Below are 17,382 nucleotides of genomic sequence, written 5' to 3' on the forward strand. Positions count from 1 at the left end.
GGGCTAATCTCAGAGCATATGCACGTCGGACGATGCATAATCAGAAATTGATGAAATACAAGGGTAACGTGGCATGTTACTTAGAGGTGGCAAAATTCAATCCGATCTACATTCGATCCGTCTTAAACAGATTTGGATTTGAATTAAATGGATTCGGATCGTAAACGGATCGACCTATTTAATCCGTTTAATAATTGAATCGGATTCAGATTTTAGATAGCTGATCCGTTTAACCCGTTTAATAAATGGATCGGGTCGGGTTGTAATCCATTACACTTAGGGTTTTAAGGAATAAGGTTTTAGAGATTAGTCATTCTACTCGTTCACCGTTCGACAGGTTCCACAGTTGTTCGCCACTTCCCTCCTCTAGGGTTTTCCATCCCATCCCTCCTCTCGATCGAGGATCCCCCACCATCTTCCCCACTACTGGCAATAGATGGCTGTTCACTACCAACTCCTCTCCATTCGCGGTCGTGTTGAAGGGAACTTGGAGGAATCGCGAAATTCTACTGGTCCGAAGCTTAGGTATTCCCCTCCGATCTCTGGAGTTGGTATTTGATCTAGATCCGACGAGTGTTGTTAGGTTGGATTTTTTTTTTTGAATTTATCTTTAGTAGCCACTAGCTCCGTGAGCCAGTAGAAATTATATTAGGATTTCTGGGATCTCATTTAGAAGCCATCTGGTCTATTATTTGAAATTTTTTTTGTTCGACTGGTTTAAATTAGAGTTTTTAATCTTTTTTAGTAGTCATTTCTTTTTTTCTTCTTGATTTTGCTCTAATTTATGTGTTCAATGGCGTTAACCTATTGATGTTCGATCTGGCTCTCAGACGATCATATTTTTCTTGTGATTTTATTTTATTTATTTATCTATTTTTATTTTAAAAAAATTATATATTTTTAATAAATATTATCTTGCATGTCTCATTTATATATTGAACTTTGTTTTGCTTGATATGAGGTTTTTTTAATTTTTATTTTTTTTGCTGAACGTTAAAATGTGCAGTATCTGTATGGCCTATGTGCAGAGGTTTGTTTTAAGATTTGTGTAGGGAGGCTACGATGATTTTGAAATATCTTTTTGCTAATTTTGAAATATTTTTTACTGATTTCATACTTTCATGCATGATATAAGATTAGACTTAAAAATATTGCGATTACTTGCCTGACTGGCAAACTTTTTTTTTATTGAGCAGATTTTCTCCCCATGCTTTATGTTATTTAAAGTGATCATATATTAAACAGTGCCAGCATTTGTTCTCTTTTAAAGATAATATGTTTCTAGACTTCCAATTTGAAATGGTATATTTTGTCTTGAATTAAACATGCTGTCTGTTTGTGAATTATGATGTTTATCTTATTTAAAAATAGGTTAAACGAGTTGGGTCGGATCGGGTCGGTTAAACAAGTTGTTTCATGGTTATGCATTCTTTTTTGGATTGCATTTTGGACATGTATTGTGGAGGCTATGATGATATTTGGATATATGTTTGATGATTCAACTATTTTTAGCGGCAATAATCTTGGATGGCCTTCTTCTATAGACAACTGATTATAGTCATTTTGATTTAGCTGTAGATTAATTATCGGATTTGAGCCTTGTCTTCCTTTTATAGATATCTATGGATCTTTTTTTTTCATTCTTTGCTATTCTAATATTTTTCAAATGCAGCAACCTTATTATCGTTCTTGAGATAGATGAGAATCTGGATTAGCAGATCCATGTGTTTGAAGTTGTATTACATGTTTGTATCCTTCATTTTTTCTCTATCAGTATTTTGTACTCAATTGGATATTGCTAAAATATAAATTTTTCATGTAGGAACTAGGATGAGTTCCTTCTAAGAAATCAACCCTGGATTTCTATGAACTATAATGATAGGCAACATGAGCCCCGGCCTCTTCGGTTAATTGTTAAAACTCATAAAAGCTGGGCTCTTAAGCCGCTACTATCTGTTTAATTTGAACATATTGTTGGTGATGGGATTTGGTTTAGAGTTAATATTGTATCCTATTTGAATCTTCTGTATGTGTTACTTTCACAGCATTGCTATCTTCTTTGTCATCACTGGGATGTCATTTGGGAATATGTTCTGATGTTATTTATAGTAACATGTTAACTTAATATTATGATATATGTATTTTATGTTCTACAATAGAATATTGCAGGTTTCATACTTACATGTATGATATGAGATTGGATTTAAAATCACTGTGATTACTTGTCTGGCTAGCAAGCTTTTTTTTTTCTTTTTATTGAGCAGGTTTTCTCCTAATGCTTTATATTATTTAAAGTGATCATATGTTAAACAGTGACGGTATTTATTTTTCTTTAAGGATAATGTGTTTTCAGTTTGAAATGGTATAATTTTATCTTGAATTAAATATACTGGTTGTTTATGAATTGTGATATTTGTCTTATTTAAAAACATGTTAAATGGGTTGGGTCAGGTTGGTTAAATAGGTTTTTCATCTATTAAACAGGTTAAACGATAAACATGTTAAATGAGTTGGATCGGATCGGTTAAACAGGTTAACTATTTAATAAATAGATTAAATAGGTCAGATCAGATAATCTATTTATTAAATAGATCAAATTTAAATTTAAAAATTTGATCTATTTAATAAACAGATCGGGTTCAGTTTTTATATTTTCTGACCCGTTTATGATCCGATTCGATCTATTTATGACTCGATCCGATCCGATTACCGCTCCTAATGTTACCCACTATGGGATTTGAAGGGGTGCATTGGATCTGGACCAAGTAATAATTAGATCTGAGCTCAGCCATGCGTGCAAAAAAAAATATGATGGTACCACTCAATGATGCTTTCCGCTCCAAAGATTATTTGTTACGGTGAGTTCATCCAGGCTGTCTATACCTCCCTCGACTTCAATCCTATCTCCCCTTATTATGCTATTTGCCACTTCCCCAAGATTCCCTCCTCCACCGCTCCGATCTCCCCTACTTTGGCTATCGCATCACGTGCAATCTCCACACCACTTCCGCCACCCAGCTCTCCTGCTAAGCCTGCTCCACCCCCAACTGGCTCTCCCATTGCTCCAGGTGGATTGGCTATGACACCATCTACTAGGACAAGGACAAAATGGGTCGCCATGGCATCGACATCACCTTTCACGACACCAGCACCAACCTCCAGTGGCTCAAGAACCTTGAGCCACACTCACCCATCCCCCTTACCCCTTCCCACCATCCACCTCCTAGCTAGAGCCGATGGTGGAGCATGGGTTCTAGAGCCTCTTCATCTCCCCTGGCTCAGTTCATCGGATCACGACGCTTAGGATAGTGAATGCGCAGGACATCATAACCAAGGTCTTTGATTTCATCATTGATGATAATAATCGCATCCCATACATCGCGAGGTTATAAGCTAGTAATTTTTTTATATGCAAGTAATTTTGAGATGATAAATCATATTTAATAGTTTGGATCATTAATATAGAATCTTTATTATAGAATTTTGATCTGATCAGATCTTAATCTAAATTTGATCGTTCTAATTCTAATTTAATTTTTTTGCTCCCTGTATATATAACAGTGAAATATCGTGGTTGAGATGCCATCAATGAAGAGGGCAAGAGAGCATAAGCACAGCCGAGCTCTCTGACCAACATCGTTTTTCTCTTCTTACTTGGTGCCTAAAAAGAAGTGCCCTCTCTCTCTCTCTAACGGTTAATTCAAATATCTGGTGGGGCGCGCATGAAAGAAATGGTCAAAGGGATACGATCGAGCAGTACATGCAGCACATGAAAGCGGTTTCCATGCAATGCAGTAATTAAAATAACTTTTGCTTCTTCTTCAATTGATGTGGTAAGGAAATCTCTCTGCTTCTGCATTGATCTTTTCCAGAGCTGTTTTTTTTTTTTTTTTTGATAGAATGAAAGGAGTAAGGTGCTCCCTTCGTAATATATTGAAATAGTAAAAGGTTACAATTGAAAATTGCCCCAATGTAAGGCAGCGTAAGGAGTAGCTGGAGAGGTCATGAGAACATCCTATATTCTACAGTAGAGAAGTAAATGTGGTAAGACGTGGTAAAACGAAGCCACTAAAATGCAGAGTGAAAGTGTCTGAAAGAACAGCCATCCTCAGAAACAGGTTTCTCCACGAACTTTCTTGAAGGCTTGAGATAGGAGTCGTCTTCTATACCGTCCGGGTATTAAAGCGGGTAAACTAGAAAACCTTCGTTTGTGTAGGAGCAATCTCAAATGCAAGACATCTCCGCTCCCTGAGCTCCATACTACAGTAGAAACGCCAGCAGGCGTTCTGAGCATCATGCCCCCCAACCATTTCATTGAAGGAGAGTACCAGAAAAGCCTAATACATCTTTAACATGCTGAAGAGCCTCGGTAATTAGCAATGCTGATCCTACAGCGAAGGTCTCTTGCAAGCTTGGAAACAAAGCGACAGGACGAATTCATCGTCCACTCGACGAAGAGGGAGACAATCGTCCTAAGCACAGTCGGATCAGTGTGAGCTACAAATTGGAAAACATGCCTATTTCTCTCCTTCCATATGCACCAGCAACCCACCGCAATTGGGGAATCGACCGCCGATATCAAATGCCTGTTCCGCAAGCTACTCCTCCACCCGTGCCAAAGATCATAAAGACTTGCGGGGAGGGTTTGCTCGCTCAACCCCCGCAGAAGAACATACCAAATTTTTCTTGAGAAAACACAACCAAACATTAAGTGATCAATGCTTTCCTCTTGCGTCGAGCACAAGGGGCATTGATTGGGACCTTGTACTCCTTTTTTCGCAAGAGTATCAGCCATAAGCACCTTTTTGTGATAACAAAGCCAGCTGAATATCTTCACTTTGTCCAGAATCGGGCATTTCTATACGATTTTGCTGAAGAAAGACAGTATTCCCCCATTGATGAGGAAGAGGTAACCTCGTCTGGCAGTGTAGTTCTGGGAACGGTGCCATTTTCAACTCCTATGGTCATGTCCGGATTGAAGACGCCTCAGCACAGAGAGTTCATTAGCAGCCCTGGAACTGAGTGGGTGTCTAAATTGAAGCTCCCATTGATCAGAGCCCACATGCTCCGCAATCGAACCCACCAGTTTGGAGGTGAAAATGTATAGGTTGGGCAGTTGTTTTGCAAGGGCAACGTCAGAAGCCCAAACATCGTGCCAGAAGGAAGTCCTGCCACCGTCATGAACCTGGGAGACAGATAACGATTGAAATAGATTAAAATGTTACTTACACCTTTCCAGAAGAATGAAGCTTTCTTAGATATATTGGATGCAGAATCAGCCGGAGTCATCCTGGTGTAGTATATATTCCGAATCAAAAAGCGCCAAGGTCGATCATCGTCATTGAAGAATTTGAACCACCATTTTAGTAGAAGGACTTTGTTAAAACAGGAAAGATTAATGAAGTCCCAAACCTCCGAACATCTTAGGCCTACAGATTTGGGACCAATTGACTAGATTTTCAATGCCACCTTTGCCACCATCGTTGTTCGAAAGAAAAGCTCGGCAAGAACGGTCTATCTTTTTAATGATAGTCTCAGGCAACTGTAATACAGACATCCAATAGATTAGCAATGCTCGAATCACGGAATTAACCAACACTAGGCAACTAGCTCTCGAGAGGATTCCTTGCTTCCAGCCCGCTAACTTCTTCTCAACTTTGTCCGTTAAAAACCTCCAGTCGGATATCCTCAGGGTTTTATGGTGCAACGAAAGACCCAGGTAGGTTATGGGAAGAGAACCTACCTTACATCCCAGAAGTTTGCCGCATTTTCAGTTCCTTTAGCTGACAGGTTTAACCCAATGACTTGGGTTTTGGAGAAATTGACTTTCAGACCTGATAACAGTTCAAAGAAATAAAGGATGAGTTTAAGATTTTGAATGTCCCCATGAATGAAATATTAGTACACCGGTTACCCCATCTCTTTGGAGTTATGAAGGTGAATACTGGGTTCATTAGAGAAAAAGCTGCAGCTACAATTTATGTGATCAGAGACAATGAAGGCTGTCTCACACAAGCTAAAGGGAGGAAGGTACCGTTGTGCTCAATGCCTTTGCCGAATTGGTGGCCATGTAGGAGGGGTTGCGCATAGCACTTTTCAAATATAAAAGCTCCCAGATTTGGCTGAAGGGCGGGGGGGTGGGGGTAGAAACAGTAATCTCATGGATTAACGAGAAAGATTATATCAAGCAACAAACCAATCCTTTTTAGAGACATATCACAGATGAAAAAGGCAGTATGGGCTTTTAAAGCAACCTGCACGCATGGAGAGCGGAGTCATGCTGGCAAAAGGGAGATCAAATTCCACCAAGTTGTCTTCTCTTATCTCTGCTGATGCTATTTTATATGCTTATGTCTCCATAGTTCGGGAGATTATATGGGCTGATTTTGGGCCCACAGTTTTGCCAAAAAATGTGTACTCCAGATATTGTTTGCTTTGACCTACGGCCCTATCCCAAGGACTGTATGGATTATTTTTTGGCTTCATGATTTTGACTCTTAAAAGATACCTCACGTGAAAAGAATGGTCCCTTCGTATATAAACTAGATTTTTTCTTGATTCCAACCAATGTGGGATTAATGATGTATTTTCTTTCACACCACAATAATTTTAATATAGGATTCTTCCTCTTTGGTGTCAAAAATAAATTTAATAAAAACTTTTGTTGGTAATAAAACCGATGCATGCATTTCTCAGGAAACGAATTTAGGTTCAAAGACCGACTCCCTCAGAAAAATTCATATATACTTTGATTTTTTCCATCACTACGGTTGTACTTGAGCTTATCTCTTCCAAAATAGCCAATAATATATATATATATATATATATATATATATATATATATATATATATATATATATATATATATGCGGTGAATATCTATTTTTTATCAAAAAAAAATCAAAATTAAGGAGTTGTTATTGAGAAGAAGATTTTTAGTCAAGATAAGAGGACAAGGCCTTTCTCTTTTTGTATTTGTAGTCCATGTTCCAGCATCTTAATTTAGAGGAACTGGTTTTCTATCGGACAAAAATTGCACTGGATTACTGCCTAGGTGAATCAACAAGTACCCTCAGACGATGTTCTCGAGGCTTCTTTCATGCTTACTGATGAAAATGTTATGTTATTCCATATTTTTTTTAAAAAACTTATGGCAGTTATTCTCCACCACTCAAATTTGAACATAAGATCTCTCGCTTGAAGAGATGGGAATCAAGCTACCAACTTTAATGATTTAAGATGAAAAGCTGATAATCATGGTAAATAAATCCATTATCCATATTATGTATTAGAAGTTTAGAGCACTACAAATTTGTTGTTTTAGACTGCCACAGTTCAGAGACGGGGCACAAATTGTCCCATCCAGATTATGACATTGACAAAAGTCTATTAGAAAATTAAGTTCATCTCCCTCTTGGCCTTTATGATGTTATATATCATGATCAACAATATAGAATTAAAAGACATCATAATTTAAAGTCCGGAAATTTCTTCAAAGAAAAAGAAAGTCCAAATAGTATATGCAAGTCAAATAATGACACAAATTGAGCCTGATCAAGGTTTAACTCTTAGATCATGCAATCCCAAAAATCTAATTTAAATAATTATGATGCGAATGGGTCATCCTCCCATTCACTCAAAAAATGGCCATTAATAATCATAACTAATAGATCAAGCACCTACTACATCAGATCCAAGGACAATCTTCTTGGTTGACTTTATATGTCAGAGTTGCAAGCTTTCTTCAAATTTCAAACTTCTATAGCACAGGATTTTATGAGCAAACTGCAATCCTTTCTTATAAAATTTGAACATGTTCCCAGTTTTTTATTTTTTATACGTATTTTGATATCCTCCAGAATATATCTCCATACAGTAATTTACATTTCATCACAAATTAAAGTTCAAAAAAGAAAAAGAGAACTGTAATATCAAATGAAACTTATCTTAAAATTCCCCATATAATATGCTGAGAGGAGCCAATATGAAAACCACCAAACCTACGCGCATGCACACACCCACACTCATGCATATATATGCACACACACTGGAAAAGGAGTGTGATACATCCGAATATACAAGAGAGAAGAAAATGTCATGATTATCACATTCAATCTGAAAACAATGAAGAAATCATTTAACTGATTATTCCATTAAGATGGAAAAAAAGCGCATGAACAAGTAGCTTCATGCAATACCAAACTCCACATTCTGAAACTGATTTGAGAACTGCTAGCTTAACTCTACATGGAGTAAAACACTGACTGCTGTAAGAATGGGACCTTCTAAAACATAATTTGCCATTTATGCTGAAAAGCTTGCATGATACGAATCTGGAAAAGTGCAGCAACTATACCTCATTTTGTAAACAAGTTAATGAGGTAGACCTTTTCCTCCTATTACAACCTTCTATCGTGAACAAGTTAATGAGGCAGACGACTTCCCCATATAACTGCATAACAATAGTATCACAAAAATCAATTACAACATGTCAGATTTTAAAGGAAAAAATGAGACCTTGAAAGCTGCTTTTTCAAGTGTCAATAGCAGAACGTTCTGTTCATGGGGAAGGGTTTTGGTGACAACACCTGGTTCTGTCCACCGGGGAAGGGTTTTGATGACAACACCTAAAGATATCAAGAATGCCAACATGAGTGAAACACATGATTGCCTACCAGTGGAAGACTCTCCATTCAGTCAATCTATGCAGAGTGAATCAGTCCCTAAGGAATCCCCGAAAAGGCTGCCACTGCCACCCAATGGATACACAAAAGTGATGAAGTTGCTATGACTACCGAACCATGGCTAGATTCAAAATTGGCATAAACAATTTATCAACATTTGAGAATTATTAACCAAAAACATTACCAAAACAAAATGTTCCCTCATTTCTGTTCTGATTTCTCAGGTCTTTTCCATTTTGTCGATTATACCATATGCACCAGCTACTGTAAGCCAGGTTGCCCATGGATGGCTGTATTTCTATCAAAGTGCTATTCTTGTTCTAAGAGGCACCAAGAAAATTTTCAGATACCTGTTACTTGGCTATTCCATCACCCAACAAAAAGCTTCTCCTGGTGCCCCCTTGAATATCAAGTTAAGAACCTGTATACACAATTGTAATGGCTCCACAATATTTTACATCAGATTGTTTCTTCAACAATTTCCCATTGACTCATAAATGGCAAGCAGGAACATGTGAGGAGGAAAAATTTTCACAAGAGGAGCATCCCCAAAGGAGGTTTCCTATTATTTCTCCAGGCAGGACAGTAAACATACCATAAAGCAATAGCCAAAGCAAATCAAAGCAACATCGATTGATGAGATAACCGCAGCACCATACTTTAACACAAGGTTTGATAGCCAAAGCAATAGCTAATAAGTCCACCACCCACCCACCCACCCACCTACAAATTTACAAATCTAATGCTTAGTGCATCTCACACTAGAGAAAGTTTGAGAGACAAAGTTCATGGTCCTTATCAACATAAACATGCACCACTACCAAGATGAGGAACATATTCCACCGGTAAGTTGAACCGTTCTGATTGTTCCAACCAACATGAAAATTTTGCTAACACCTTCCTATGCGGTTAAAACTCTCAACTACACCCACCACAGAAACGAGCTAGCTCCCCTCCTCTTCCGAGCCCTTCAGGTAGAGAGGCTCAGTGCCATCCCCACTTTGTCCCCCTGAGTTGCCACCACGTCCTTCGGTCGGCAGTGCATTCCCTACTTCTAGCTTTGCAGACCCACTGCTATGACCAAAGTCAGGAAACACTCCAGCAGCCAGTGTCCCATTACCCCCAATGCTGGTCTCACCATGAAGCATGTTATACCCACCGTTCCCTCCGGTACTCATTCCAAGTTGGCTATGCAGTGGTGCTTGCTGCTGTTGCTGCAATGCACACATAGGCGACTGAGCATACAGCATGGCAGATCGAGCAGCCATGAGAGATTGGGGTGTCATCTGCTGGGCTTGCTGGTGTTGCGTGTACCGAGGACCTGACTGCATCACAGCATTGGGAGGAAACTGTTGGAAAGAAGGCAATTAACATTAGATATGCAACCACCAGGCCCCTTTTATTTTTATGGAAGTTGATGTCCTTAGGGCCAGAAAAAAAAAAAAAAAAGATCATGTCAACTGTGAATGCAGATATTGGAACTCCTATTTGGGATTCAAACATCATATACTGGCACCTCCCACCAGTCAGAATATGATGTTTCTTTCCAAAAAGGCTTCTGGGAAAAGTTTTTAAGTGTGAATATAGCATTTCTCAATCTCAAATTTCTTCCATGATCCCTCAATATTTACGCATAGGAAGCTGACAGCTTATAGTTTGGTCTGGTCGATGTTCACATTTTTTTTTTTACTTTCATTATTTTGCTACAAGTATATAATTTTGTTCTAGATCAGCACCCTGCTGTTGTACATCAGCATTTCATCTTCATTGTTGTCTTTTTCCAAGAACTAACGGTTATCTTTGCACCCATAGCAAAAGGTAGATAAACATGATTTTACAAGTTCTAAAGGTGGCAGTGGATGCAATACAAATATAGTCTATAGCCAGTTGGCTTTCAGCAACAAGCAAGGAATTGATCCTTTCCATTGGATTAGAAAGGAACTCATGAGTCAACTGGTTATAGCTTTTCCTTGGATAAAGTGGTAGTCTGAATGGCCAAGGTCCATGGAGATATTTAGGGTTTTCAATGAAAACATCTGAGATGACTGGTAACGATGAGAAAGAAAAGAAAGAAGGTTACAGGGAAAGTGGAAAAAAAAAAAATCAATACACCACCTATATCGTTAAAATTGTATTTCTGTGAAGGAACATTGTCCTTTATCATTATACAAGGCAAAGAAGGGCATTTGCATTCATTTTAAGGGTAGAAAGCATCAAATATCATAATCAAAATTTACGTATAACTAGGTTTGCTTTAGATCCGTTCTGCCAGTATTGGGCATACTGCACCATATTGATAAGATACCTGAAAAGTATCAAGGTCCAATAGAGTATTGTACTAACACATGATATAGTTATTGTCTCACCTCTAGTAACATACCATGTATCAATACAAAGGTGTACATACGAACCCATGCTGTACCAATAAGCTACCGTTACGATGCCTGAGACCGGTACAACAAAGCCTAATATATAACAATTGCATATTTGAAGGAGATAGGAAAGACGATCAGTATATGAAAGAAAAGATTGCACATATCACTATTATAATTTCAAACCATACTCCTAAGCAAGCACATCTTCCTTCATAGCTATACCAGGGAAGAAATTAAATTTAAAGCAACAAAGATTATAATTAGAATTTATATATGAAACTAAAATGCTTCAAGTACTAACAGTAGAAAACTATATATACTCATTTCTGTAAGAAATAAACAACATAAGCCAAAATATTATATTCAAGTTTCCCAATAATCTAGTGCTTCATGATTTATATGGTAAGATGAAAAGAAGGATTAACATTGACATTGTTTTATACCTGGGCAATGGTGGGTACTTGGGGTTGACTATCTGCAATCGCAGCAAGGTACATCAGATTTCTTTGAAGCTTAGCTTGATTCCTGTGATAGCAGAAAAATAAAATAGTAAGTTAAGTTTCTTATCACCACAAAATGACAATGTACTTCCATGTCATATACCAAAAATATTTCAAAAAAAAAAATCTAGAAAGAAGAAGATTGAGTATAGCGCATTGTTTGGTTTTCAAAAATATAAGCACTTGAAATTATTAAGAGATGACCAAATTAACCAGGTAATTTCATTTTTAACTCAACTAGCAGAAATGCAAAAAGAACACGCATATCATGTAGCATTAGTAAGAAAACTGTTCCTAATACAACTTTCAGTCTATGAAAAGACTGCTTAATAAAACTGTCCTGATACAACTAGGTGACATACACTGGTCTCGAAAGATACAAATCGAAACATGACAATATATATAAAAATTAAAAAGTAATAGAGGAAAAAGGAAAAATTATGTTTAGCGACACCAATCTAGCATGCATCCAGTTTCATTAACTGCAATAGAACATCAGAGAGACCTCTTTCCCATCATTCCATTCTATGTTGTTCTCCCACATAATGATCCAGGAATAAAAGTTAATGAATCTGCTTACACTATTCATGGTTTTATTCATCTATATACAAAGACATAAAAGAAAATTTCACTGAGTAATTATTTCATAGTATGCACAAAAGATAAACAGCTCTTGAAGGCCAAAAGTGAAAAACAAAGGCAGCATCTAAGTCAATTTAGAACAAACTACATTGACTTTCATTCCTTTAATATCATATGATGATAAACGCTGGATGGTCGTGATCAATATTCGCAGTCCCAGCACCAGATCCTGTACCACTACCATCTTAGTACAATGTCAATATGCCCAATATGGAGTCAGTTCACTATAATAATACTCGATATGCTCCAGTATAGCATGCTAGTTCAGTACAAGTACGGTATGGTATGGTATGCACTAGTATGGACCAGCACAGTATAACATGGTCATGATAAATCATTGACTTGCAGACAAAATCAACATTAGTTGAATAGCTTAGTATTTTCGCAACATCTGCCATCAAGCTGATGTCAACCATCAAGTTTTCTCACTCAGAGCTGGGATCAACATTACCAGGGCAATCAAATTTCATCTATCACTATTTATATATCACAAGATGATTTGAAATGCAAAATCTGGTTGTTACGAAAGACTCTATATCAGTAGATCATGAAAATCTTTAGCATGTAGGAGAAGAAACTAACTATATATTAAAAACCCTTGCTTTCAGGTTTGCCTTCTGGAACCCAAGCTTTTTACTTGGCAGGTTTGGACACTCCAAATATCTGATTATGGGTGAGAATTTCAAATGGTCAGTTTGATTTTAACAGTGTTAACTGAATGTGCTCCAATTGCATAACAAAGGGATTCTGAACTTACTCAGCACATTCATCAGCTTTCCCTGAGTTCTGATTGTCAAGAATGGCCAGAATCAACTGCTTATTCTCATCCAGATACTGCAACAGAATCAAGAAGAAACAAGATGTGACAGAAACTCGATGGAAAACTAGACCATATTCAAATGCAGAGAGAGAGAGAGAGAGAGAGAGAGAGAGAGAGACGAAGTGAAAAGACTACTTCGGAAAAGAGAACAAATAGATGCATAAGGCAATCACAATCCTCGAAAGATTTTTACTATTTACTTAACAAGAAGTCAACAGAGGAGGAAAAAAAAATGCAACCAGATAAGCACATAGTTAAATAATAGGAGCATCACATAGGTTACAAGAGCATCACATAGGTTACAGGAGCATCATAGTACAACCATAGACAGATATCACATCTTTATGCACTGTCAAAATCAGAAAAACATGAAAAAAAAAATTGCCCGGGAAGCAGAGCAAATTGATTCTAAATGTGCCAATCCACACATGACTTACAGAAATCCTGTAAAGTATGGAAGGTTAAAAAATATAGCCTGCCTTATAAATTGGATCTGATAATCACAGAGTCTCATACATAATCAAATTGTTATGACCACATGATCTATTTATGACTTATTTTGGCACTCAGTTGGCTATGACAATATATCTCATGGATTGGCTAAGTTAAAAAAAAAATACTTTGGATATGCAAGTCAGTTAAGCTTTAAGAAAAGAACCAAAACTAAAAGAGAGTGTTGCAAGCAAAAGAAATCAAATAATATCATCCAGAAATGGGCTCACTCATGAAAAGAGTTTCCAAACTAACAAAATCTAAAAGAAAAAATAGTGAGTCAGCACAGTCCATAAACAGTCTGTTCTACGCATTTTCAATGAGTTAGTGTTGCTCATAAAATATAATGAACTTTAACATAAATGTAATACAATTCAATTTCAAAGTAACTTGTGTTGAGCAAAGAAGTAACCAAGTTAGCCCTCTCTAAACTCATAATGCCAAATTGAGGTAACAATTGCATGGTGGTGCTTCGCTTCATTTCCGAACCAGAAATGAAATAAAAAGTGGAGAAATAGGATGAATGACAATGGTAAGGACCATATACAAGCAGAAACCTTTTTAAAATTAGCAGCAGCTGGAGCATGGATGTGGCTCGGTCTGTTATTCTTCTAGTCGGTTTCAACATGGAGTAACTTTATTGAGGAGGTATCTACAAGTGCACTATTTGAAAAAAAAAAAGGGGGGGGAGAGGGGAATTTTGTTGGTCGTCTATGCCTCTCTGAATGGAAAATAATATTATTTTTTGGTAACGGAAAATAATATTATTTTTTTGGTAACAGAAAATAATATTAGTTAATGATTCATTCTATGAGCATCTACGAGTTAAGAGTGTTGCAGAGAACATTTCTTTCCAAATCATCATGCCAAAAAAGCCCCCTAACTTTTCCAAATTAGCAGAAAATCATTGTTATCTTGCTAATAAAACAAAAAATCTCGTGAGACGTTTATGGATAGAAGAAAGCTTGAACAACCATATTTCAAAATAAGTTTGATACCATACCCAAAGAACCATCCAAGCTTCCACGGTTGACTCAAGGGCACCTGAAGAGAAACATAACCTGCCCCACAAAAAATGCCAAAGAAAAAAAGAGTAACAAAATTTTGAAAAAGGCAACTCAGTTCTTGTCAAAGCAGATATCCAGATCTGAAACAAATGACGAACAGACCAACTAAGCTAAAACGCAAACAGTAAAGCAACCAATGGAAAAAAAAAAAGAATAAATAAATAAAAAAAATACAAGATCCCCACATGACAATGAACCACAAAAGAACCCCCATGTTACCCAAAAATCACATAAAGACCCTTCCCTTCTGAAACGAATCACCAATGAGGAGCTCGGGCAAGCAATCAAGAAAAAGCAACATTTGCCAATGAATCACCCAAAACCCACTGTTTCCTAAAAAGCAGCCAACTCATCAACATTCAACAAGGGGAAAGACCGAGCCACAGCTAAAGAAAGAAGAGAATCTCCTGCAAACAAACCACAAAAGCAATATGAAGAGAAAGTTTTGCCTCAAAAGACAATACCATTTCCATCCAAAAAAAAAAAAAAAGAAAACAATACCATCCACCCACCTGAAATGCATCACCCAATACACCATTATCACCACAAAAAAATCCAACCAAAGCAGGAACAAGAACCACAACCAAAACACAGAACCAAGGAAAGATTCAAAAAGCAAACAGATTAAAAGAACAGAGCAGATTTTTCCTCGAAAAGGATAGGAAGTAGGAAAGAAGAGGACCTGCTGGATGATATCAGTGGTGATCTGATTCGGGGAGGCGTAGGCGGTCATCATCGGCTGCATCTGCATGATGTGCTGCTGCATTCTCTCACTCTCTCTCGCTCGCTCGCTCGCTCGCCCGCCTTGCTGAGAAAGAGGCAGGAAATGAGAGCAGGTGGCGAAGCAGAGGGGGCGGGTGGTGGGTTTTCGGGCTTTGGGAGTTTTTTCTTTTTTTTTTAATTTTAGGAGGTTTCTCCCCGCCTCCCCCGTCTTGTTGCTTTCACGCTCCCCTCACCGCATGAAGCCGCTCTTCCCAATTCGATGCATACTTTATAGCCGTTGTTGCTGCTTGAGGATGGGAGGTGAGCACACAGAGGGTTCGGGTGTCGATGCTTTTCATTTTTGTCTCCCTCTCCTACCGTCACGTGCGGGGAAGGAGAAAATCCATGACTCGAGCAAAAATGCGCTCGAATACTTAGATGGACTGAGACCGAATAATTCAAATCAGATTTGATTTAGTTATAGAATCAATTATCTTTAGATTAGCTTAGATATAGATTTATTCAACTAAGATTCACTCGAGCTGAAGTCAGTCTAATCAAAATTTAAATTGACTTAATAATTAATGAGCTTCTCAAATCCTCCTAGATTTTGCACCCCTCCTCCGAGTCCCTAATGTCTCTCCCCCTTGAGCTCCAATCTCATATCCTATGGTGGCGGTTGCCATGATGATCCTCGAGGCTTGCAGTCATAAAGCCAGGATATCGACGATAAGAATCTGATCTTCGAGACGAGCCTTGGGGTGGAGACCATCATGAGCTTCGACCAAATGACCTCCTCCAAGGGATCTATGCCTATGGCTTCGAAAAATCCTTTGCTATTCAGCAGACCATAATTCCTATTATCCAGGATTGCAATGTCATCATCCAAGCACAGTCTAGTATAGAAAAGACCTCCATGATAGCCCTCTTCATCTACTAGATGGTCGACAACATATCGAGAGAGTACGATCTGGAGGATTTATTGAGGATGTCGACAACGAAGGGCACCGAGAGCAGAGAAGCCCAGGCACTGGGGGGGGGAGTGTGGCATGGAGAAATTGTAGGTACGATGGGCTGAGAGGGAGAAAGATGCGGTGCGGAGAAACTACAGGCATCAGGGGGGACCGAGGGCATAGGAGCCATAGGCATTGGGGGGATCGAGAGTGGAGGAGCTATAGGCATTGGGAGGGGAGAGAGGGACACCAAGGGTAGAGTAGCCATGGGGGAAGGGAGGCAGAGATGCCATGGGTAGGTGGAGGAGCCGCGAGTGGTGCCAGGGGCGAGGGGTGGGCATGGAGAAGCTTTGGGTAGATGGAGGCGAAGGAGCCACAGGAGGATTTGCTAAGAATCTGGAGGTTAGAGCTTAGAATTTTTTTAATTTTTTTTTAAGAGAGGAAGAGAGCCAGAGTGGCTAAAAATCTGATTGGGATGGCCTAATTGGGTACGGATTGGGCTCGAGCCTAAATTTTTTAAAAATTTTTGGTCAGACAATAATTTCTCATCATCTTCGCTGTCACTTCTTCTTTTTCCCAGGGATGAAATCGCATCCATTGATCAGCGGGGTTTAGGATTTAGGGATTAGGGGTTTAGGAGTTTGGGGTTTAGAATTTGTGGTCTGGGGTTTGGGGTTTAAGATTTTGAATTTTGGGATTTGGAGATTTGAGCTTGGGGTTTAGGATTTGGGGTTTAAGAATTGGAGTTTAGGATTTGGGGATTAAGGATTGGGATTTAAGGCTTGAGGATTGGATTTGGGGTTTAGGGTTTGCAGCTTAGAATATGGATTTCAGTGTTTTGAATTTAAAATTTAGGATTTTAGGATTTAGGATTTAGGATTTTAGGATTCAGAGTTTAGGATTTAGGATTTTAGGGTTTAGGATATCGGGTTTAGAGGTTTTGGGGGTTGGGGTTTAGGGTTTAGGGTTTAGGGTTTGGATTTTAGAGTTTTGGGATTTTGAGGATTAGGGCTTTGCGAATAGGGTTTAGGATTTTGATTTTTGGATTTAGGGTTTAGGATTTGGGATTTTAGAGTTTACGGTCGTAGGATTTAGGATTTAGGGTTTTGAATTTTAAAGTTTAGGGTCTAAGATTTAGGATTTAGGA

General features: G+C 38.2%; 1 protein-coding gene across 5 annotated transcripts; it reads right to left on the reverse strand.

Annotated features, from left to right (window-relative positions):
- Positions 1 to 9,212: 9,212 nt before the first annotated feature.
- LOC105034317 (GRF-interacting factor 1) lies at positions 9,213 to 15,618 on the reverse strand. 5 transcript variants are annotated; one of them, XM_073259950.1, is made up of 6 exons: positions 15,263 to 15,618; positions 14,908 to 14,987; positions 14,517 to 14,574; positions 12,959 to 13,035; positions 11,503 to 11,584; positions 9,213 to 10,033 (listed from the first exon to the last, which is right to left on the reverse strand). In XM_073259950.1, the coding sequence occupies exons 2-6, from the start codon at positions 14,937 to 14,939 to the stop codon at positions 9,629 to 9,631; spliced, it is 654 nt and encodes a 217-aa protein (XP_073116051.1). In that variant the 5' UTR covers positions 14,940 to 14,987; positions 15,263 to 15,618; the 3' UTR covers positions 9,213 to 9,628. The 5 variants fall into 5 exon arrangements, with proteins under 5 accessions (XP_073116051.1, XP_029117411.1, XP_073116053.1 ...); XM_029261578.2 differs by having other exon boundaries at positions 14,800 to 14,987; positions 15,263 to 15,613; XM_073259952.1 differs by lacking the exon at positions 15,263 to 15,618 and adding an exon at positions 15,093 to 15,174 and having other exon boundaries at positions 14,800 to 14,987.
- Positions 15,619 to 17,382: the final 1,764 nt, after the last annotated feature.

Source organism: Elaeis guineensis, chromosome 6 (genome assembly GCF_000442705.2).
Source record: "Elaeis guineensis isolate ETL-2024a chromosome 6, EG11, whole genome shotgun sequence".
Taxonomy (NCBI): Eukaryota; Viridiplantae; Streptophyta; class Magnoliopsida; order Arecales; family Arecaceae; genus Elaeis; species Elaeis guineensis.

Excerpts from the sequence above, each read along its gene's own strand:
- LOC105034317 (XM_073259950.1), bottom strand. The coding sequence starts at position 14,939 with ATGTTGATGAGTTGGCTGCTTTTTAGGAAACA. Across the intron at positions 14,575-14,907 it reads TGGCTGCTTTTTAGGAAACA|GTTATGTTTCTCTTCAGGTG; the intron begins GTGGGTTTTGGG and ends TTTGTGGGGCAG. Across the intron at positions 13,036-14,516 it reads AAGCTTGGATGGTTCTTTGG|TATCTGGATGAGAATAAGCA; the intron begins GTATGGTATCAA and ends ATTCTGTTGCAG.